This window comes from Staurois parvus, unplaced genomic scaffold (genome assembly GCF_062004578.1).
Source record: "Staurois parvus isolate SC_StPar_1 unplaced genomic scaffold, SC_StPar_1.0 ptg000636l, whole genome shotgun sequence".
NCBI classification, from domain to species: Eukaryota; Metazoa; Chordata; class Amphibia; order Anura; family Ranidae; genus Staurois; species Staurois parvus.
In genome coordinates this window covers 7,439,600-7,462,621 of record NW_028318432.1, presented here as the reverse complement: position 1 = coordinate 7,462,621, position 23,022 = coordinate 7,439,600, and the positions used below count along the sequence as shown (strand labels likewise).

The 23,022-nt window shown below is 40.5% G+C and overlaps 1 protein-coding gene across 11 annotated transcripts in view; it reads right to left on the bottom strand.

Annotated features, from left to right (window-relative positions):
* KIAA1217 (KIAA1217 ortholog) overlaps nucleotides 1–23,022 on the bottom strand; it is a 609,023-nt gene that overhangs the window by 315,911 nt on the left and 270,090 nt on the right. The window contains exon 1 of one of the 11 annotated variants that reach the window (XM_089693766.1): nucleotides 8,913–9,105. The exons of the other annotated variants lie outside the window; for them this stretch is intronic. Coding sequence (XP_089549892.1) covers nucleotides 8,913–9,014 — 102 coding nt within the window. The 5' untranslated portion in view covers nucleotides 9,015–9,105. Of the gene's footprint in view, nucleotides 1–8,912; nucleotides 9,106–23,022 lie in introns of those variants that run through there. 11 annotated transcript variants of the gene reach the window in all.

The window sequence follows — 23,022 nt, the reverse complement described above, 5'->3', positions numbered from 1 at the left end:
CAAAGTCAATTGGGGAAAAGCAATGAGAAGGAAGCGCCGGACTGTGTCTTGGGCCAATTATCTTCCACTGCAATGAAACATGAATGTTATTTAAAAGTCAGCGCAGATAGCAGAGTCACATTTTAGGACATCCACTATTGGAGATGCTTCTGGTCATTACTTGACATTTTCATAAGGATCAGCACTGCAACAAAGACATCATCCATCCAAACCGCATTCCTGCAGCAGGAGAGCGCGAATGATGCTTACACATTCATGGCAGAAGATAGGGGTATGAAGGTACGGGATACAACGGGCTCTCCTATCTAGGAGATATCTGTACCCTAAAGCTAAAATGTTTCTCTTTCTGCATTCTCGTCCACGGCAGCCAATCAGCATGCAGGCTCAGCCACGACGTGAAACATTGTATGCCTCAACATAGCAACAATGACAGGAAAAGACGACAGTGTTACAATCTTACAAGGTTTCAACATGTGGTATTAAAATGTATTTGGAAGGATCCTGAACAAAACAACAGGAAACTAATGCTTCATCACATGTACCAGGCATTTATTACATGAGAAGTACAGAACAATGGAGCCACCGGGTTTGGTGCTCATTGAGGTTGACACAACTATTTGAACATTGCAGATCAAGATCCCTGGTTGACATATAAGCCAGCCATATGTGGATCGAAATTTGGCTGGTTAAGCAGGATCCAGCTGAATTCCAAGCCATGCATGGGCATCCTAGTTGTACAAAGTTGATCTACTTACCGACTTCTGCAGAACCAGCCTGTTGGCTTTTTCTTGATCAATCAGTGCCGCCAGCTGTAGCCGTCAGCTCTGATCATTGTATTCTGATGACAGGGAAGGTTCCCCACCATCAGAACACAATAGCATAGAGGAAGTGATTCCCACATCCACCTCAAATGTGTGGATGGGGTAATCAGATTTTTTCCTTAAGGTGCTACTAAACCCAGGACCCTGCATTCACTATATCTGGCCTCCCACATTACACACAACATGGAAATGCAATTATTTTAGTAAATATAAACTGCTAAATACATTTTCTCTTCAGCAGTTAGAGCAGTCTTGTGACTTCAGCAGAGCACTGGTTAAAGCTTGTAGGAGGAGTTTTCTTTCTGCTCTAGGAGGATGTGAAACCTCTAACCCTCTGTCTGGACAGTGCTGATTGGCCCTGTTCTGATTACATGCCCAAGAAAAAAAACACACCAAACTGAGCATGTGCATGTGACTACAGATTCAGTCTGTATCAGGTGGCCATTTCAACAAGAGGAGGGGCAGAGAAGTCAGGACCAAACAGCCTTTTTACACAATGCAGATGATTAACCCCTTAGATTCCACAGTGAGCATAACAAGCATGCTTTACTGCATATACAGACTGATTTTACTGTTGTGGGTTTAGTAACACTTTAAATCCACTGGTTGCACAAAAAAAAATGCGTGGGCTTCTCTTTTTCTATAGAGGTATCATTGCTTCCAATGATGGGTGTACCATGTGTAGATGCTGCTGCATTAAAGTGTTACTAAGCCTACAACAGTAAAATCAGTCTGTATATGCAGTAAAGCATGCTTGTTATACTCACTCTGGAACCTAAGGGGTTAATCCTAAATGTGTAAAAAGGATGTTTGATCCTGTCTCCTCTGATCCTCCCCTTCTTTCACAGTCCCCAATCCATCTGCTGATAGAACAGAGCCTTGGCGGCAAGCTGCACATGCTTTAGTGTGCATTGATAGAGAGGTTATTTCTTTTCTTGGGAGAGTGCATGTGATCAGCACAGGGCCAATCAGCACTGTCCATACAGAGAGTCAGGGGTTATGCAGCCTCATAGAATAATCAGGGGAGAATGAAAACTCCTCCTACAAGCTTTAACCAGTGCTCGGCTGGACACTGATAGAAGTCACAAGACCGCTATATACAGCTGGTGAGAAAATGTATTTAGCAGTTTATATTTACTAACATAATTGCATTTCCATGTTGTGCGTACTGAGGGAGACCAGATATAGTGAATGGTCCTGGCAGGGGCGGACTGACAACTCGTGGAGCCCCCGGGCAATAGGGGATCATGGGGCTACTGTGTCCTTGCCCAAACTCAAAAAAGCCTATGAAAAAGGCACCAGGGGCATCTCATGGGGTCCCCCACTGACCCCGGGCCCTCGGGCAGTGCCTGGGTTTCCAAATGGTCAGTCCGCCCCTGGGTCCTGGGTTTAGTAACACTTTAAGCTGGCCATAGATGGATAGAATTTTGAACGCAAATTCTTAAGAAAAATCTTAGGACAATTGTTTCCTATGTATCCCATTCACACTGTAATGCAGACTATAGCTGTGCTGCAACATGCTATGATAAAATGCAAAAAAAGAATGTAAATGAATGCAAAAGATTACATCTTGTATTCTTTATTATTTTTTGACGTTCATCTACGCTTCCTTTGCCCTTATCCATTCACAGAATGCCTTGTATTCTGTGAAAAGAATACAAGATATTTTGTGAATATACAAGGTGGAGAGTGAGCAACCTTCTATCATTACTGTACTAAAGCCAGGGCTGTAAGTTTCAGTACCGGAAGTCCACTGAGTACAGTATTGTATGGGATGAATGCAGCTAAAGCAGACCATAGTTTATGCAATTTTTTTCCTTCCACAAATGGTCGAAGAAAAGAAAATCACTCGCTGTGATATATTTTTTATATATCAAATGTTCAAAAATTGCTTCTTCCTGGTGTTCAGCTTTAGCCCCCATTCACACCTGAGCAATTGTAGCTTGAAGCTCAAAGCTCCAAAATGCTCTACAATCAAAATCCAACTTTCTAAAACTGTCCCGGTTCACATTTGAACATTAAGGCAGCTGTAGCTTAACGCCTGGAGCTTGAAAAGGTACATGAGCTACTTTTTAATTAGAATGACTTCAATGGGAGTAAAAAAACATGCATGCTACGCGTCTTTTCAGGCATTCCCATAATAACAGTCTAAAAACGCATGATCCTGCACAGCAGCATTGTCCCCCAGTGCACAGGGTAGACTGAGATGCACATTTAGTTTTACATGGAATTTAAGCCCTGGTTTACACTGATGCGAACTGTCATGCAAATTGGTCGCATCCAATGATCGGCAATGGAACTGTTCTATTGGTGCAGCGGACTGACCATTTGGAAACTCGGACACTGCCCGAGGGCCCGGGGTCAGTAGGGGGCCCCATGACATGCCCCTGGTACCTTTTTCATAGGCTTTTTTGAGTTTGGGCAAGGACACAGGGGCCCCATGATCCCCTATTGCCCGGGGGCCTCATGAGTTGTCAGTCCGCCCCTGATAGACATCTGTGCATAAAGTCATCCAGATGTCTATCAAGTTGCACCTGAAGTTGCACTGCCATCCAGCTTTTAAATCGTGCAACCTCAAGTGAAGTCACACAAATTCAAAGTCGGATCCAGTGTGAACCGAGTGTAAGTCAGATTGCAAGCTCTAACGAGCAGGGCCCTCTGTTTCCTCTTGTACCAAATTGTATTGTAACTGTAATGTCTGCCTTCATTTTGTAAAGTGCTGAGCAAACTATTGGTGCTGTATAAACCCTGTATAATAATAATAATAATAATAATAATTAAAACAAATGATCCCATGTTAAACAGCCACAGCTAAAGTTTATTTTTAAAGTTCTGTATTTATTAATGTTTTGAATGATATGAATAAAAGCTGATTATAAGCACCCCCGTCAGTGTTATCATTTGTCCCAACCCCTCTAACTGCCACTTTTTGACAGCCCGGTCTACGTGTAAACGTGGTAATAATATAAGTAAAAAGAGGAATTAATATACTGAAATCTGTCAGATATTAATCCCATCGAGTTACCAACATATAATATTTATCACTATATTGGTTGTGACTTCCCATCTCTCTCTGAGTCAGTAAGGAGTGTATAGTGAGTATAAAATAAAAGTCTGTATAAAATATTTATAAAACTCAGAACACGGTGTTCCCAGAATATCAGATAACTGGCAAAGTGAATTTTAGTGATGGCTTGGTCTGGCAGATATTTGAATCCTTTAATGACCTGAAGTCACTGATGCCTAGATGTCCAGACCAAGTTTTTGCAGTTTCAGAGAGCATGAGTGACTAATGTGCCTACCCAAATAATTGTGTTTTATGGACATACAAGACTTTTATTTGGTATACTATTTTCACAAACAAAAGTTACAAGCTGCCAAATAAAAATACAAAATAAAATGTTTTTAATCAGACTTTTTACTTTTTTTATTTTTTTGTGTATTTTATCTATTTTCTAAGGCACAGTTGCTCCTGTAAGCTGAACAGGTTTGTAGACAAACTTCCACTATGCATGTGAATACCATGGTGGGCTGGCATGTTGATCAAATGAATAAGAGCCACACTTATTGGTTCATAACAGGGGCAGAATGACAACTCATGGGGCCCCCGGGCAATAGGGGATCATGGGGCCCCTGTGTCCTTGCCCAAACTCAAAGAAGCCTATAAAAAAGGTACCAAGGGCATCTCATGGGGCCACCTACTGACCCCAGGCCCTCGGGCAGTGCCCAAGTTTCCAAATGGTCAGTCCGCCCCTGGTTCATAATTAATAGTCTGAGACTTTTGACTGTTGGTGATAGTGTGGTCTCTGAACTAGCAGCATTCACAGGTGCACACTGCAGGTTTACAGCTGCAACCTAGATTAGCATTGACTTATGCTGGCCATACATGAGTCCAATTCTGAAAGAATTTTCTTATCTCTGAATTTTCATTCAAATTTCGCACCATTGGTGGGCAAATTATCAAGCGTCCATCGAATTTGAGTGATCAGGAATGTTGGAAATTTTTTGAAAACAAACAAAATCTCTAATCAATGATGGGAGAATCATGTGAGAAATGTAATTGAAAAATGCCTCTTTCACATGGACGTTCCAAGCGGATCTGCCAGCCTGTTTTTCAGGTGGACCCGATCGGAACCTCCATTCTTCTCTATGGACATGTGTCAGTTTACACCTGCTGACATCCAATCCGATCCAACCCGCAAAAAAAAGGAATGGATAGGGATCCAATTCCTCTTCCGTCCGTCAGATCAGATCGAATGGAAATGGGCAGGTGGTCCGTTTTCATCCGACCGTCCATTGAGGAGAACGAGGTGCTCTTTGTCCACTCTGCAGTAGTGGAGCGGACAAAGACTTGTCATCTGCTTGCTCAGAGGGAATCAATGGATCTCCTAGATTGTAATCTCCAAGGATCAGGCCCTCCTTTCCCTCTTGTATTGAACTGTATTGTTGCTGTATTGTCTCCCATTATATTGTAAAGAGCTGAGCAAACTGTTGGCGCTATATAAATCCTGTATAATAATAATAATAATCCGATAAATGGGTCTGCCCATAAGAATGGACCCAAATAAATTAGCCTGATCTGTGACCTGGAAAGAAAAGAAAATTCTTGGCCACAAAAATTATTTTCTGTAGCAACACGAGGTAAAATTACAGGCTTGGTTGGTTGAATTTCGAAATCCATGGTGGCACCGTTGGATTACAAAACATGTAAAATTTCCTATGTTCTAAAGAAAATTTGTTTGGAATTCAACCCATGTATGGCCTACATAATAATTTTCTTTCGAATTTCGCACCATTTGTGAGCCGCACCATCGTTCGATTTTTGTGCAGCCATTAAATTTGAGTGATTGGGTATGTTGGAAATGTTTTGAAAAATGAAAACATTTCTAATCATTGATGGGAGAATCGTGCGAGAAATATAATCAAAAAAGAAATGAGCATGAGCTGTAACCTAGAATGAAAAGAATTCCCAGCCACATTTCTTTTCTGTAGCAAGGTGAGGTGAAAATGAAGACTTGGCTGGTCGAATTTAAAACTCAATGGTGGCACCATTGGATTACAAAATGCACAGAATTTCTGATTTTCTAAATAAAATTTGGTTTGAATTCGACCCATGTATGGCCTGCTACTATCCTTAGGAATAAGTGGTTGTTACATATACCCAGTGAAGTGACTGGCCTCAGGTGATACACAGAAGAAGCAAATCCTCCTACAGTTGTACCTGTCTGTCTCTTCTCAACAGCCATTCAAGGTACAGCTTGTATGAGTTGCAGTACACTCTGCAGAGCTCAGTGAGAGCTGATCGGAGGGAAGGGACACCCCCACCCCCCACTTTTCACACAGAATATGGGAACAGAGCTTAGCCTGTCAATCACAGGCTGTGTGCTGGAAGTCCCTTCCCTGTCATCTTTATTCTCTTGGTGTCAGGAAAACTTGTCAGTAGCGACTCATGCAGATAGCAGAGGAATGAAGCAGCAGACAGAAATGACACTTAGTGATCTGGACAGAGACAAGCACACACTATAGAGGGATATGCTTTGTTTATATTTCATGTCTGAGGTTTACAATCACTTTAATGTACAGATTGCAATCATACAGGATTGTGATATTTAATTCCTACTATTACTACTGCTGATATTTTCCAAATCAGCATAAATACACATGTTAAGTATCACATAGGTAATAGCTGCAAATGATGTTTTTTTGACATTCATAAGCACCTGTGAAAAAGTACACAATTACATTCCATAACAGTCTTCACTTCATGCAGACAGGATTAAAAGAACAACAGATTTTGTATGACCTCTGTAAAAACCACAGTTGAGTGATGTTAAGCAAATAACTACATGGCACTTTCAAACACAGAATTCCAATTTTTCATTTTTTTTCATCTGTCAGCTGGAGATCTAGGCTCCTATTCACATGCTCTGCAGGCTAATCCTAACTGCCCAGATGAAAAAAGTCTGTTGTTTACAGGGCTCAATAGCTAAAGCTCTACTTACACCTACAGATGAATGAATTAGAACAGTGACTCTTCCAACCTTCTGTACTGACTTGCAATTAGAGCAAGACAGCCTGACAGGAACCAGCTCCTGCTATACCCTGTCTGTAGAAGACACAGTACTGCAAAACCAGTGTTATGGAATCATAGTAACCGCAGGGGGTTGCTCACTCACTACTGCTGCCATTGTATTTTTTTTTGTTCGGTGAATACATGATGGTCTCTAATTGGACAAGGTGGAAAGCATGTCACCACCCAGCTTCTCTACCCTGTCCAATCAAAGAACATTTTGTATTCATTAAAAGAAATACAAGGCTTTCTCTGAATGGCAGTCATACAGAGTGGGGGACAACTGTAGTTACAATTTCAGCAATTTGCAGCTACGGCTGGATTTGGCCAGGTATGAGATATGCATACTTACACAGGTCAACCAAAACCAATGTAACAATGCTACAAAAAATCATACCTAAACTTCAGCTTTAAGGCCCTGTACAGACCTTGTGTAGCGGGAACGAGCATTTCCGCTTGTGATTTTTAAAGCGTGTTTTATACACGGACACGCATGTCATGCATAGGGCAGCTATCCAATCACGTTTGTCACCCAAATGAAGCTCCTGCTCCCTTTGGGGCGATGTACTTAGTACAAATTTTAACCACGTGTGATTCTGTCGTATTTCTGACAATCGTGGCAGAATTGCAGTGTTTGGGGCGCCATTAAGAATAATGGCACCCAAATATGTGGTGTGCGTTTTGTCGCTAATTGGAATCACAGGCGGAATTGCAGCAATTCTGCCCACAATTTCAAACTGGTTAATGTGGCCAGGGTCTAAGGGTACCATTTAGGCACAATTAACATTTTTAGATGTTCCCTATAAGATAGCAAATCTTCAATTTTAGATTTTATACCACTTGCTTTAAGCAGAATCTAAACTCATTGGCTTCTATGTATCAAGTGTTACTAAAACCATTTGTGTACTGTGGGAGACCAGATATAGTGAATGCGGGGTCCTGGGTTTATTAACACTTTAATTTATGTATAACATAAAAGGTCTCAGTCTGTCACAGTATTAATAAATATTCTTTTTAAAACACTGACATGGCTGGGGCAAAAATACATACGTAGCCAAGTAGAAGTACTTATCTTACATCTCTAGCACTGTAAATTGGATTGTGACAATACTTTGTTAATGACTTGAGTTTGGTACTACCTGAAGGAGAGTGTATAGTGATACTTGTAGGTTTTTTTAAGCAGAAATCTAACTTCAGGGTCAGTTCACACCAAAACACTGTGTGGGAAAGGCGCGTTCTGTGCATGTTTTCCATATCACATTCAAAACACACTGCCTTGGTAATCTGCTGCTGCTGCGGGGCCACTTTATTAGGTACACCTGATCAATTGCTTGGTAACACAAATTGCTAATCAGCCAATCACATGGCAGAAACTTAATGCATTTAGGCATTTAGACGTGGTGAAGATGACTTGCTGAACCTCAAACCAAGCATCAGAATGGGGAAGAAGGGGGATTTAAGTGACTTTGAATGTGACATGGTTGTTGGTGCCAGACAGGCTGGTCTGCGCATTTCAAAAACTGCTGATCTACTGGGATTTCCAAGCACAACCATCTCTAGGGATAACAGAGAATGGTCTGAAAAAGAGAAAATATATCCAGTGAGAGGCAGTTGTGTGGTCGAAAAATGCCTTGTTGATATCAGAGGACAGAGTAGAATGGGCAGACTGGTTCGAGATGATAGAAAGGCAACAGTAATCCATGTCAATATGCACCAAAATCTCTGAGGAATTTTCCAACACCTTTTTAAATTTATGCAATGAAGAATTAAGGCCATTCTAAAGGCAAAAGGGGTCCAACCTGGTACTAGCAAGGTGTACCTAATAACGTGGCCGGTGAGCTTAAAATGTCACAAGGAGCTCATCCCTAAATTAAATATCCTACAAGGAACAGAACTTCAGGAATTAGATCTTTCCTCTGGAGACCCATGAAGGCAGATCACCAATATCTACCTATAACTGAAGCATCAGGTGATCTGTTCCCCAAGTTAAACATTTACAAGTTTTATTGCCCAGGTTCTACCTTGCTGATGTCTGGCTGGGATCTGCTTCCTGCACAGCACAGGGATACAAATCTTTTCTCCGTCCTGGGCTTCTTCTCTGCCAGGGGCACCCGCTGTTCCATGTCAGGACCCTCAGCGTTGGCCGAGGCTTTACTCTACAGCCATGGGAGTCTTGTGTCTACACGTTCAGCTGGATCCTAATAGCAGGTTGCCGGATGTTACAGCACAGAGCTCTCCTGAGTGTCTCATTTCTGGTTTTTCATGGGTGAAACACACTGAATAGGAGGAGGTGGAGTTAAAGTGTGCAAATTCACTAAATCACTTCTGCCCATAAAAGAGCAAAGGCTGGAATCCAGATCACCTAAACAAGAAGAGGGATCCTCGCCCCTCCTCGCCACCAGTGCACAGAAATCCAGAGAAATGTACAGCGCCAACCTGAGATGAGTAATGCACAGAAGAGTGATGCTGAGGGGCACGCAAACCTCGCTGCTGCTTCAGCTTTGATGTTACTTTGTCTGATCCTCTCCTCTACTAACTATATTACAGTCAACAAATCTCCTGTATCAATGGCAGGGAAACTATTTAACTCATTCGGCTAGTTATTACATCAGCACATATCTACGTGTGTCTAAAGGAAAAACTTTTTTTTTTGTTTAGTTTTGGATAGAGTAGTGGTGGCGTTTCCCCTGTCTGGTTAAAGCGGAGTTCTGGTCTTAAAAAACAAAATTTAAAAGTCAGCAGCTACAAATACTGTAGATGCTGACTTTGCTATAAGGACACTTACATGTCCAGGTGTCCGGCGATGTCTGCACCCGAGCAGATTTCCTTAATCGGTTTCAGGTACAAGCAGCAGCATCTTAACTAATGTGCAAGTGTTACTGTGCTGTGTGATTGGTCTCGCAGCCTTCTGGGACCTGTGATGTGTCCAAGAAGGCTGCGGGGAAAAGGAGGAGGAGCCAGACATCTCCGCTGCAAACTCAGCCAGAAGAGGGAGCAAGTACCTGTCAAAACCAGTTACCTGCTCCCCCCTTCCTTCCAAAAAGTGCCAAATGTGGCATTGGAGGGGGGGGGGGGACCAACAAGCGGAACTCCCCCATTTGGGTGCAATTCCGTTTTAAGCTAGCCATAGATGGATCGAAATGTAACCAGTTCAGCAGGGACTGGACTCATTTCAACCAATGTTTGGCCACTGATCTAAAGCTGGCCATAAATGGACCTTCTCAGGACTAGCCAAGATTCAGTCCATCTATGGGCAGGCTGATTGCAACCAAGTTGATCCATTGGTACAACCGGCCTGTTGGATTTTTAGCATTCCATTACTATCTCCGACTATAGCCACTAGCAGTAATCATTGTATTCTCCTGGCCAGGAAAGCTCTTCGTACCCCCCCCCCCCAGCTGGCAGAACACAGTGGCTCTGCAGGAGGCATTCCACTATCAACACTGAATGTGTTGATAGAAGTTTTGAGCAATTTTCGATTAATCTATAGCTTGACTAATGATTGACTTCTGACAAAAGGGAATTTTTGAAAACTATTGTTGATCTGCAGTTGCAGCCAATGATCAGTGAATTCTGATAGTGGGACTCTCCCAATGGCACAGGGGGGAGGATTCCTCCATCCACCTCACTTTTGTGGATGGAGGAATCTGTTATTTTTTTTTTCATTACTCAACCCTCTAGCTGATCAAAAAAAAAAGTAATCTATGGCCATCATTAGCATTGTTTGCAGACCAATGGCAAATCCAGGTGATATTGATGCCCCATATCAGGAATATAAATGGAATCAACATTTTGAGGGCACAAATTATGCCAATGTGCCCCTAAAACATTCTGTTTCATTGGCACAATGGCCCCTTTAGCCAGGTGACATCTTTGTCACCATTATATGGAGCCTGTTATGCCCCTGGAACATTGGTGTATTTTTCTGCTGATATTGGATATCATCTGGATTTGCTACCTGTATATTGGACTTGCACGGCACCACTGTGAATGGGTAACTCCATTTTCAAAGGAAACAAAAAATTGCAAATAAAAAAAAAATAATCTATGAAAATGGTCCGTACCAACGTTGCTGCTCTTTAAAATCTTCATTTATTGAAGAATCTACAGTGTAAAAATCACAATACAGAAAATTTACGCATTTCAGCCTACACAGCTTTACTCATAACTGTGTTGGCTGAAACATGTCAACTTTCTGTATTGTGGATTGTACTGTGTGGATTTTTCAATAAATGAAGATTCCAAAGAGCAGCAATGGTGAGGGAGACCATTTTCATGGATAATTCTCATCAACTGTGTGACTGCAGGTTGGGCACCAGTAGCTCTATTAACCACTTGCCTATCTGGTACTTGTACCCCCTTCCTGCCCAGGACAATTTTCAGCTTTCATCGCTGTTGCACTTTGAATGGCAATTACACGGTCATGCAATACTGTGCCCAAACTACATTTTTATCTTTTTTTTTTTACAAATAGAGCTTTATTTTTTCAGTATTCAATCACCACTGGAGTTTTTATTTTTTGCTAAACAAATGAAAAAAGACCAACAATTAAAAAAAAATTAAACATTTTTCTTTGTTTTTGTTATAAAGTTTTATAAATAAGTGATTTTTCTCCTTCACTGATGTGTGCTGATGAGGCTGTACTGATGGACACTGACAAGGAGGCACTGGTGAGACTGCACTGATATGTGGCACTGATGGGCACTAATGGGCATTGATAGGCAGCACTAATAGGTGGCACTGATAAGTGGCACTTATGGACAATGACATGCATCACCGATGGGCAATGACAGCCAGCACTGAGGATACACTGATAGCCAGCACTGATGGGCACTAATACAAATCACTGATGGGCACTGATACAAATCACTGATGGGCACTATTAGCCACACTAATGGGCACTGATGGGGCTACACTGATCATTCAGGGCCTACCGACCCTCCTCTCCTCACGCACTGTCAGCATGAGGAGAGGACTGCCAATAACCAGCATTTCCTATTTACACTGTGATCAGCTGTGATTGGACACAGCTGGTCACATGGTAAAAGGTGGCTCTGATTGGCCCTTTACCTGGACATGTGATTAGCTGTGCACGGGGCGTGCAGGGAGTGTGGTTCTGGGAGGACGTCCATGGATGCCCTCCCAGAACTAGCCGACCGAGCTGTAGCTGTCTTTTGGCTACAGCGTGGTCAGGAACTGGTTAATGTGGTTTTAATAACTGGATAGTAAAGTTAAGGAAAATCTCTCAAATGAGAGATGATGCAGCTATCCTCCTGGTGCCAAAATGTTTAGCAAGCGATGCACTTTTCTGTAGAAGTGATCTAATTGGCTCTACAACCACCCAATCACTTCCACTGGGTGTGGAAGAGTGCCCCCCTCCTCCTTTTGTTCTTCTTTACTGGGTTCTAATGAGCAAGTGGGGAGCCTGGTACCACTGCCGCTCGGATTGGTGAGCACTGGAAGGGGAGGAAGGTACATGAAATATACCAGAAGCAACAAGGATTTTTCCACTTCCTGTTTCAGTTTGTTGTTTACAAGCCGTCATCAGCCTGTGCAGCATCTGATCAAACCAATTTTGGTTTGATCAGATGCTTTGGAGGCCAGATAAGAGATATGGGGTCCAATAGATCCCAGATCCATTCATAAAGAAAACTTGTCATGGCCCATGCTATCACAAGGGAGTTGTTTATCCCTTGTGATAGCAACATAGTTGAGAAAACAAAATTAAAGAGACAGTGTAAAAAAAAGTATGAAATAAAAAAAATATATAAAGCACCCCTTTCCCCCCATGCTCACACACAAATGCAAAACGCGTATGTAGGTCCTGCACACATATGTAAATGATGATCACACCACACATGTGAGATATCGCCGTGAATGTCAGAGCGAGGGCAATAATTCTAGCACCAGGCCTCCTGTGGCTGTGTGTAAGTCTAAACTGGTATACTGTAAAGGCTTTTAAAGTGTCACCCATGGAGATTTGTAGGTACCATACTTTGTTGCCATTCAACAGGTGTGTCAATTTAAATTGTGACATGTTAGGTATCTATTTACTCGGTATAACATTATCTTTTATATTTTACAAAAAATGGGCAATATATTGTGTTTGTGTGCATTCAAACCAATGAAAGTGTATTTTTTCCTAAAAATCTGCATTCTAAAAATGGCTGGACAAATATCGTGCAACATAAAAAAAACAAAAACCACCATTTTAATCTCCAGGGTCTTTGCTTTTCAAAAAAATATATAATATTTAGATGTTCTAAGTAAATTTTTAAATGATTTTTACCTGTCTGTGAGAAGCGTCAGAATTGGCATAGGGGTAAGGTGGTTAATTTTTAAGGTGGTTTATGAAAGATATCAGAATACCGTGAGGGGTTAAGCATGATGTGCAGGGTTTATCACTAAACGGTGTAGAGTTACTCACCCTGAGGTCATCACAGAGGACAAGGGGGCACGCTTTACATCTGGTGGAAAAGAAATGTAATCTCCAAACACGGAAAGGTTTCTTCACAGTAAGAGCTGTGAAAATGTGGAATAGACTCCCTCAAGAGTTGATTTTGGCCAGCTCAGTAGATTGCTATAAAAAAAGTCCTGGATTCTTTCCCAGATACAAAGAATATAACTGGATACTAACATTTATAGGTAAAGTTGATCCGTGAATATCCGATTGCCTCTCGGGGGATCAGGAATGATTTTTTTCCCTGCAGGAGCAAATTGGATCATGCTTTGCTGGGTTTTTTGCCTTCCTCTGGATCAATTGTGGGTATAGGATTATAACTTATTTTTTATGGTTGAACTGGATGGACTTTTGTCTTTTTTCAGCCAGACTAACTATGTAACTATGTAAACACAGGGTTTGTCTTTCACTGGAATTCCAGCCAAAACTTTCTTTGTAATACTGGACAGTGTAGAAAGGTTACAACGTGATGAATAACATTTCTCTGTCTGGCAGTCTGAGGACTTGTCTGGGTTTGGCGGTTGCCAGGAGAACGGTACTTGTCTGACTGCATTGTGCCAAGTGTAAAGTTTGGTGGAGGGGGGATTATGGTGTGGGGTTGTTTTTCAGGGGTGGGCTTGGCCCCTTAGTTCCAGTGAAGGAAACTCTTAAGGCATTAGCATACCAAGACATTTTGGACAATTTCACGCTCCCAACTTTGTGGGAACAGTTTGGGGATGGCCCCCTCCTGTTCCAACATGACTGCGCACCAGTGCACAAAGCAAGGTCCATAAAGACATAGACGAGTGAGTTTGGGGTGGAGGAACTTGACTGGCCTGACCTGAATTAGAGAGGAGACTGCAAGCCAGACCTTCTCCTCCGACATCAGTGCCTAACCTCACAAATGCGCTTCTGGAAGAATGGTCAAACATTCCCATAGACACCCTCCTACACCTTGTGGACAGCCTTCCCAGAAGAGTTGAAGATGTTATAGCTGCAAAAGGTGGGCCAACTCAATATTGACACCTATGGACTAAGACTGGGATGCCATTAAAATTCATGTGTGTGTAAAGGCAGGCATCCCAATACTTTTGACAACATAGTGTATGTTGGGTTTGTTTTGCTGTCTGGGTCCCCAATGGGGAGATTATTCTTTATTTCCTGTCCTAGAGACAAAACAAGAAATACATAGGAATAGCTTTAAAATCTGGGTTAATCCCACCTTCCGCAGATGTCTCTAGAACAAGTGTCCCCTTTGGAAGATTTCCCCTTGACTCCTGTGACAGCTGTTACATTTTGGATTTCCACCTGCCTTCTGTACCAGGGGAAGGATGCAATGAGAATCTCCATAACAGGAAAACTGACAGCAATAAGAACCCATGATCACTCCAGATGTTGACTTAACTGACATCTGGAGCAATCGCTCAGGATCCATTCAACTTTATCAGTCTTGTACACACTTTGTTCAACAATGCCGAGCCCTGATCAAGTGGGTACCTTTGAATCCCTAAAATATGTTGGATTTTTTATGATACAAGAGTCTGAATGAAATAAATCTGCATTGTATACAGCATACCCATTTCTTCTTGCATACCCAGCAATAAAAATTCCACAGGGATTCAAACCCTTCCTCATCATATCCAAAAATGTAAAAAAAAAGTGTTGGCTGGAGTGCTAATTTAAGGCAGACTTTCAGGTCCCATTCACATTAGGCGATTTGAAATCTCGGGCAGTATTGCAGCAATTTTCCCTGCACTTTCAAAATGCATGACACACATTTGGGTGCCATTATTCTTAATGGCACCCCAAATGCGGTTTGATTCTGCCACAGTTGTCATGCGACAGAATTGTGCGGCAATCGGGGCAAAATGCGTATTTTTGCCCAAAAAGGAGCAGGAGCTTGGACAACAAATACACATAGGGCAGCCCATTAAAGTGAATGGGCTGTTCTATGTGCAACATAAGGAAACACATGTAAATCATGATTTGAAAATCTCAACACTCGTTCCCACAATGCCCCATGTGAACCAGGTCTCACTCTCAGTGCCATAATTTCCTACATTTTAATGATCACACATAGTAGATATAGAAAAAGACAGAGGTGGAAAAACGTTTTTGTGCTGTTTGCTTCTACATGTGGAGGAGATTTCTCTATCGCACCACTTATGGAATCACTTACCGAGGAAGGGTAATGTGACACTGCTTTCAGTATTTTGACATCTATTGTTTCTACCAATGCACCAATATTTATGTCAGGATATATTGAATGTTTATCTCTGCGTCATCCTTTGTTTTTTGCTGCTCTGTTTCGATGATGCCAGTGGTTTGGGCATCCTGAACTCGATGACAACCCTCCGCAGTGACCCCTCATGATGGCAGCACAATCTACACATTTGTCTTTTATCTCTGCAGACTTTATGCATTTTTTGGATACATCAAACTAGAAAAACTCTTGAACCTGAAAGCACTTATCCCTGAAGAAGATATTTGTAATCTTGAAACGCGTCAGTGTTGCTACATGACCATACATTGGTATAGGTTCTGTTACTTTGTATACGCACCTGCAATTGTCTTCCATCATATGGTCGCCTCTTCATATATATATATATTTTTTATATTATGAATGATGTCTTTTATACTATTTTCAGTAAACTAAAGAATGTTTTATTATACATGACCAATGCCACGATGCTGGTCACATGTTCTTTGTCAAAGAAGCTATTTAGAGGCTCTAAAAAATATATACATAATATAAATCAACTGACAAAAAAGGAAAATAAAAAAAATGTAATAATACATTTTTTCTTTTTTTTCTTCCTTTTTTTTTTTCTATTTTTTTCTCTATTTCCTTTTTTGTCAGTTGACTTATATTATGTGTATACTTGTTTGCGCTATTTTTCTTTTTTCTTATTTATGTTATTAGTGGAATCACTAAGGAGCAGCAGCATTATATATTTGAAATTATTTTACACCAATTTTGGCGCTGGTGGATTTTGTAGTATTATTGTATTTAGAGACTCTGCTTGAACACGGGTCCGCCCTTTCAGCAGGGACCACCTAACCATTATTACAAGAGTTTTTTTGGAAGAAGCTATTTAAACTTTTGATGCAATGAATCATATATAGCATGAAATCTGCGTCACTACTGTGAATGGCGCTGTTCTCTGTATCTCTGCATCCTCTTTATGTGGGTCCAGTACCACTAGCTATCATAACACATTTCTCAGTTGGCATTCATTTCAGGATGGATTTTTGTGGTTTTTAATCTCTACAGTTTTGTGCGTTATCATATTATTATTATACAGGATTTATATAGCGCCAACAGTTTGCTCAGCGCTTTACAATATAACGGGAGACAATACAGCAACAATACAGTTCAATACAAGAGGGTTAGGAGGGCCCTACTCCTTGCACATGTCATCAGATGCGTTTTTGTGCACTAATGCATGTTTTTGATGCATTCCCCTGCATGCTCTTACCTGCATGAAATAAATACAAAAAAAAACTGTCTGCTGATTGTATGATATGTATGATTTACATGCTCTAGATGAACATTAAACTACATTACCATTCATTTCTATGGTCCCACAAGGCACATTGAAGCAATACATTTAATTTTTCATCACGTACTGCAGTGCTGTTATTGAATAGGTTTTATGATTTGGATGACAATTTTATGTGTGTATTTTACCTGCGGGGACTGACTGTATAATACCAGCGGGAACCATTTAGATGTAACTGCAGCCTGAGTGCAACAAAAATGCATGTTTGTGAATCAGGCCTTAAAGGGGGCACCTTAGTCTCACCAAGGGTAATGATTACAATAAAAAAAAAATAAAAAAATATTAAATTGAATACAGGTCTGATTTAACCTAAATGCAATTGGTGGTTAAAGCAGTAATAAACCCAAAAGCAAACATTTAATATATTGCAGCGTATCAGTTCTTAAATGTAATGGCTGCATTAGTTTTCATTTTTAGGCTTTCTTTCTTCTATTTTCATTTGGTAATCCAGCCAGCAAGCCTTTTCACATCACAAACTCTTCAGCAGAATGTGTCAGTTTACATGGATGAGACAAATCACTTAACATTGGCGGGGGGGGGGGGCTGTTAAAATGATCAGCTTTTATTTATCCATGCAAATCCTTTATCCCAAATTGAAAAAAAAGGAAACATTGCTGTAACTGATTAGAAAGTATCAATCAAATAATTAAATAATTACCGCGCTCTAATACCAGTAAAAGTGCAAAGTGCTTATGAAAGAGTAAAAATAAATTTATATGGTGATTGATGTGAATAAATAATAACATTAAATAAAATAAATTAAAATAGTGATACCATAATATCAAATCGCTAAAGGTGCAATACTCATATAAATGTGCAAATGTTCCATAAATAAACCACAAAGAAATATATGATGAAATAAATATAAAATATTTTGGTAATAAATGATCTGATAAAAGTCAACAATACTGTCCCAAGTGCAACTGCGCAAATGAATTTCCAGCAAAAACTGATATACTCTCCTTCGGCATAAAGATGGGATCTTTGCAGACTGTGTAGCTGCAGGGCTGTGAGGGATACTTAACATTGGCAGGGGGGGCTGTTAAAATGATCAGCTTTTATTTATCCATGCAAATCTTTTATCCCAAATTGAAAAAAGAGAAAACATTGCTGTAACTGATTATAAAGTATGAACTAAAGTTTGGCTTCAATTGGTTAGTGGTTTTAAATTTGCTAGCAGATTTAACACTACTTCCCCACCCCCAAGACTGACAATGCCGCTGTCTGCTTTGTCTCCTGTGCTCATTCCTCCAGAGTGGTGTCTCACTAATACAGGACGTTTGTTAGTGGCCAGATCACCAGGTGAAAACAAAGGGGAAAAAGCCAAAGAAAAGAAAACTGATATAGAAACCACATATAATGATTGGTAAGCTGTAGTATATTACATTTTTGATTCTGAGTCTATTAATGTTTGAAGTGCGCAGGTACATTTCAAATATATAGAAAGTGCAGCGCTAAAATATGTGAATGATATTATAGTGAACATAAAGTGCAAAGTCAATCTGACGTATAGCGAAAAAAAAATAAAAATTGATCAGCGGAACAGTCAAGTGCAGCATATAAAAATCAAATATAAAAAATGTTCAATAAATCATTCAATGAATGTGAAGCAGTAAAGTTCAGCATAAAAGTGAGACTATATAAAGTCCATAAAATATCAGTGGAGTAAGAGCTATAAATTGTCCATAAGGATATAAGTACAGAAATCACGGTGAAATATTGTGAAGTGATCCAATAGGGAATCCACCACCTCTGTCAGATGTACACTCACCAGACATCTACTGGTAAACAGCATGTAAGCACATCTCATCTGGGTACAGGGAACAGTGATGAAGCCTCTGCAAGGGATGCTCAGCCAAGGGTAAAAACTATTATTATTACTTCAGGTGCTTATATAGCGCCGTCAATTTTCCCAGCGCTTTACATTTATATATATATTGTACATTCACATCAGTCCCTAACCCTCAAGGGGCGTACAATCTAAAGTCCCTAACTTACATTCATTCATACATACTAGGGCCAATTTAGACAGGATCCAATTCACCTACCAGCATGTCTTTGGAGTGTGGGAGGAAACCGGAGTACCCAGAGGAAACCCACGCAGGCACAGGGAAAACATGCAAACTCCAGGCAGGTGGTGCCATGGTTGGGATTCGAACCAACGACCCTAGTACTGCCAGGCAGAAGTGCTAACCATTTAGCCACTGTGCTGCCCCAACACTACACTATATACTACTTTTGGCTCCTGTGGTGAGATATTCCTCATATGAGAAGGCTTACCAGATAAATGACCCCCTTGTTGCGGTCTACTTCCAGTGCACAATGACATCCATGGGAGGCAGTTATTAATGCGTTTTGTCATCAAAAGGACATCATTCCTAGAAGATGTCCTGTTGATGAAGAAATGCATGGGACGGAATCTTCCATTGCCATCAACGTGTACCGAAAGTAAACCGGAAGTGCAAGCTTTTTGCCAGCTGGGTGATTATATTGAGATGCAAATTTTTTTTTAAATACCTGTAAGTGCAGTTTTATACCAATAAATACATTGAGTGGTTATCTACACTATGAAGAGGATATATATGCCTACTTTTGGATGGATCTGAGCTATTGGAAGATATATGGGTGGAGCTGGAGGCCATCACGTCACGTATTTGCGAATGAGCGCTCCTGATTTTGACGTAATCCTGGTAAAGCGGAGTCTAGCGGAGTTTTTTTTACCTTCTTTTCAATAAATATTTAATTGGATTTACACTATTGGAGCTTTCTCCTCTCTCCCTTATATGAATGTTACGTCATTATTACCCTTTTATGGGAAAAAGAGTTGGTGTTAAAGTGTTACTAAACCCACAACCGTAAAATCAGTCTGTACACGCAGTAAAGTATGCTTGTTATACTCACTGTGGAACCTAAGGGGTTAATCCTCTGCATTGTGTAAAAAGGCTGTTAGATCCTTTCTTCTTTGCCCCTCCTCTTGTTGAAATGACCCCCTGATACAGACTCAAAGTAGTCACATGCACATGCTCAGTTTGGTGTGTATTGGTAGTTTCCAAATGGTCAGTCCGCCCCTGTGAACTGTATCATTGCTGTATTGTCTCCATTTATATTGTAAAGTGCTAAGCAAACTGTTGGCACTATATAAATCCTGTATAATAATAATAATACTGTCTTCTCTGATCCTCCCCTTCTTCTACTGTTCCCAATCCATCTGCTGATAGAACACAGCCTTGGGGGCAAGCTGTACATGCTCAGTTTGGTTTGTATTTCTAGAGAGTTCTTTTTTCTTGGGAGAGTGCATGTGATAAGCACAGGGCCAATCAGCACTGTCCAGACAGAGGTCTCAGATTCTGCATCCTCCTAGAGCAGAAAGAAAACTCCTCCTACAAGCTTTAACCAGTGCTCTGCTGAAGTCTCAAGACTGCTCTAACTGTTGATGAGAAAAGGTATTTAGCAGTTTATATTTACTAAAATAATTGCACTTCCATGTTGTGTGTACTGTGGGAGACCAAATATAGTGAATGCAGGGTCCGGGGTTTAGGAACACTTTAAGAATTTCACCTGCTGATGATCGGTTGGCGGCTGGTGCTTCAGTCTATGAAGCTTCTGTTGACTTCTCTTATGAGGGTCACAGGGCGTCTGGTAAGCTTTTTGATTATTATTCACACGTGGTGATTCCATCTACACCAGGGGTGGGCAACTGTGGCCCTCCAGCTGTTGGTGAACTACAAGTCCCATCATGCCTCTGTCTTTGGGAGTCATGCTTGTAACTTTCAGTTTTGCAATGCCTCATGGGACTTGTAGTTCTACAAGAGCTAGAGGGCCACAGTTGCCCACCCCTGATCTACTCGAGTCTGGGAAAGAGGACCATCGATTTCTTATCATTTAATGCACTGGGTGGCAGTTATTTACAACATATGGACTTTTTGTTATTTGTGTTATTATCCATTTCCGCATTCATTTTTTAGCACTGCACAATTGTTTATATGCTTGTGGAATATAGTGTATCCTATATTTGGTACTGGCAGCTTTGTTTTTTAATTTATTTCTCATATTTGTATTATTCACATCTTTTCACTTTTAGCGCGGCTTTTATATATTTATTGGAAGATAGAAGTAGCAGGTTTAAGGAACAATCCAGATGGATATCCCTGAGACCAGTGAGGGGACATGCCACTAATGATTGGTATATACTGGCTGAGCGTATATTGACCACTCTGAACAGGGGGGTCATTTCTATCTGATAAGCACACATCTAGTTAGCATTCTTTGTGATGGCGGATACTGCTGACACTTGTGACACTGTTTATGAAGAAGGAAGAGGTTCACTTATCTTGCACATTTAAAAGGGACTCTTTCTAATTTATTTTAACTTTGATTTTGGTTTCAGGTTAAACGGGAACTTTTTTTTTTCTGATCCTATATGGACACTATTGGTTTTATATTGGTATTTTATTGAGTTAAAACATTTTGAGTGCATTTGTGTTTGAACAATGTAATCACTGATTATTTTTTAGTGCAACGCAAGTAATTTATAGTTTGACATTGGAAGGAATATCTTCTTTTGTGTTTGCAGCTTTTTATAATTTGTGCTCACTTTGCGCAGTTTGCATGTTTTGTTTAACCAATTCAATACCATGCAATTTTACACCTTCCTGCCCAGGCCTGTTTTCAGGTTTCAGCGCTCTCACACTTTGAATGACAATTGCGCGGTCATACAACATTGTACCCAAACTAAAATTTTATCATTTTCTTCACACAACTAGAGCTTTCTTTTGGTGGTATTTAATCACCGCTGGGGCTTTTATTTTTTGCTATATTAACAAAAAAAAGACCAAAAATGTTGCAAAAAAACACATTTTTCTTTGTTTCTGTTATAAAAGTTTGCAAATAAATAATTGTTCTTCATAAATTTAGGCCATTTGCCGATGATGACATTTGCCGGCCGCCATTCGGTCATAGGGCGGGCAGCAAATGGTTAATCAATGAACATCCTTTCTCCACCTGCAAGCTTTTCCACATACCTTCCCCTCTGGTCCCCAGTATCTGAAACATGTTAGATTGACAGTGCTATACAGGCGTACCTTGGTTTACGAACGCCTCAGTTAATGGAATTTTTGGTTTACGAATGAAAATCCATTGAAAATAATGCCTCGGTTTTTCTGATTTTTTTCGCAATATAAAGCAAGTTTCCCCAGGATGCATTGCACCTGGAAGGTTTATAGCGCCGGCCCGTGCCTTTAAAGTGAACTTTATAAAGAGTTTTAAACAGATAAGCCTTTTTTTTTTTACTTTTTTCTGACCTCCGGAAAGGATTAATTGGTTTTCAATGAATTTGCTAATTTTTTTCGCAATACAAAGTAAGTTTCCCCAGGATGAATTGTGCCTGGGAGGTTTATAGTGCTGGCCCCGTGCATGCTGGAGCCTGTGGGTAGCACGTGGCGTTGAATGTGGAGGTATTGGAGTGGTTTTTGCATCAAGTTTTGGAGTCATTCTGGAAATCTTTTCATCATGTCCCTGTACAGTATTTACACCTTTAAAGTGCACTTTATAAAGAGTTTTGAACAGATAAAATACTTTTTTTTACTTTTTTCAGACCCCTGGAACGGATTAATTGGTTTTCAATGTATTCCTATGGGAAACCGCATTTCGGTTTATGAATGTTTCACAATATGAAACGTTCCGGAGAACGCATCAAATTCATAAACCGAGGTATGCCTGTATACTAAAAAAAGCCTGACACAGGCACATCCATTTACAGCCTGTATGCAGGGACTTGTGAGAAATTAGTATCAAGACAGATTTCAGGTAATTAGGCGAACAGCTTTTAAAAATATTTAATGAAATTGACAATTAGATTAAACTTTTCATAAACCTTTCTAAAGTTCTTCTTTAAATATAAAATAAAACTAGCACATAGTCTTCCTTCTCACAACGCTGGTGTTGCATAATCCCACTTTCTGTTACAATGTAAAGGGTACCTGTTATTTACATATTACCCAGGCTTCCGGTACAACTGAGCCCCATTATGTCTGTCCATAACAGCTCCTATCAAAATGATGCATGCAGAAGATTGTTTCATTTTTGTAAGTAGTTTATTGACTTGCTTGATGTTCGTATTGTATTACTTGC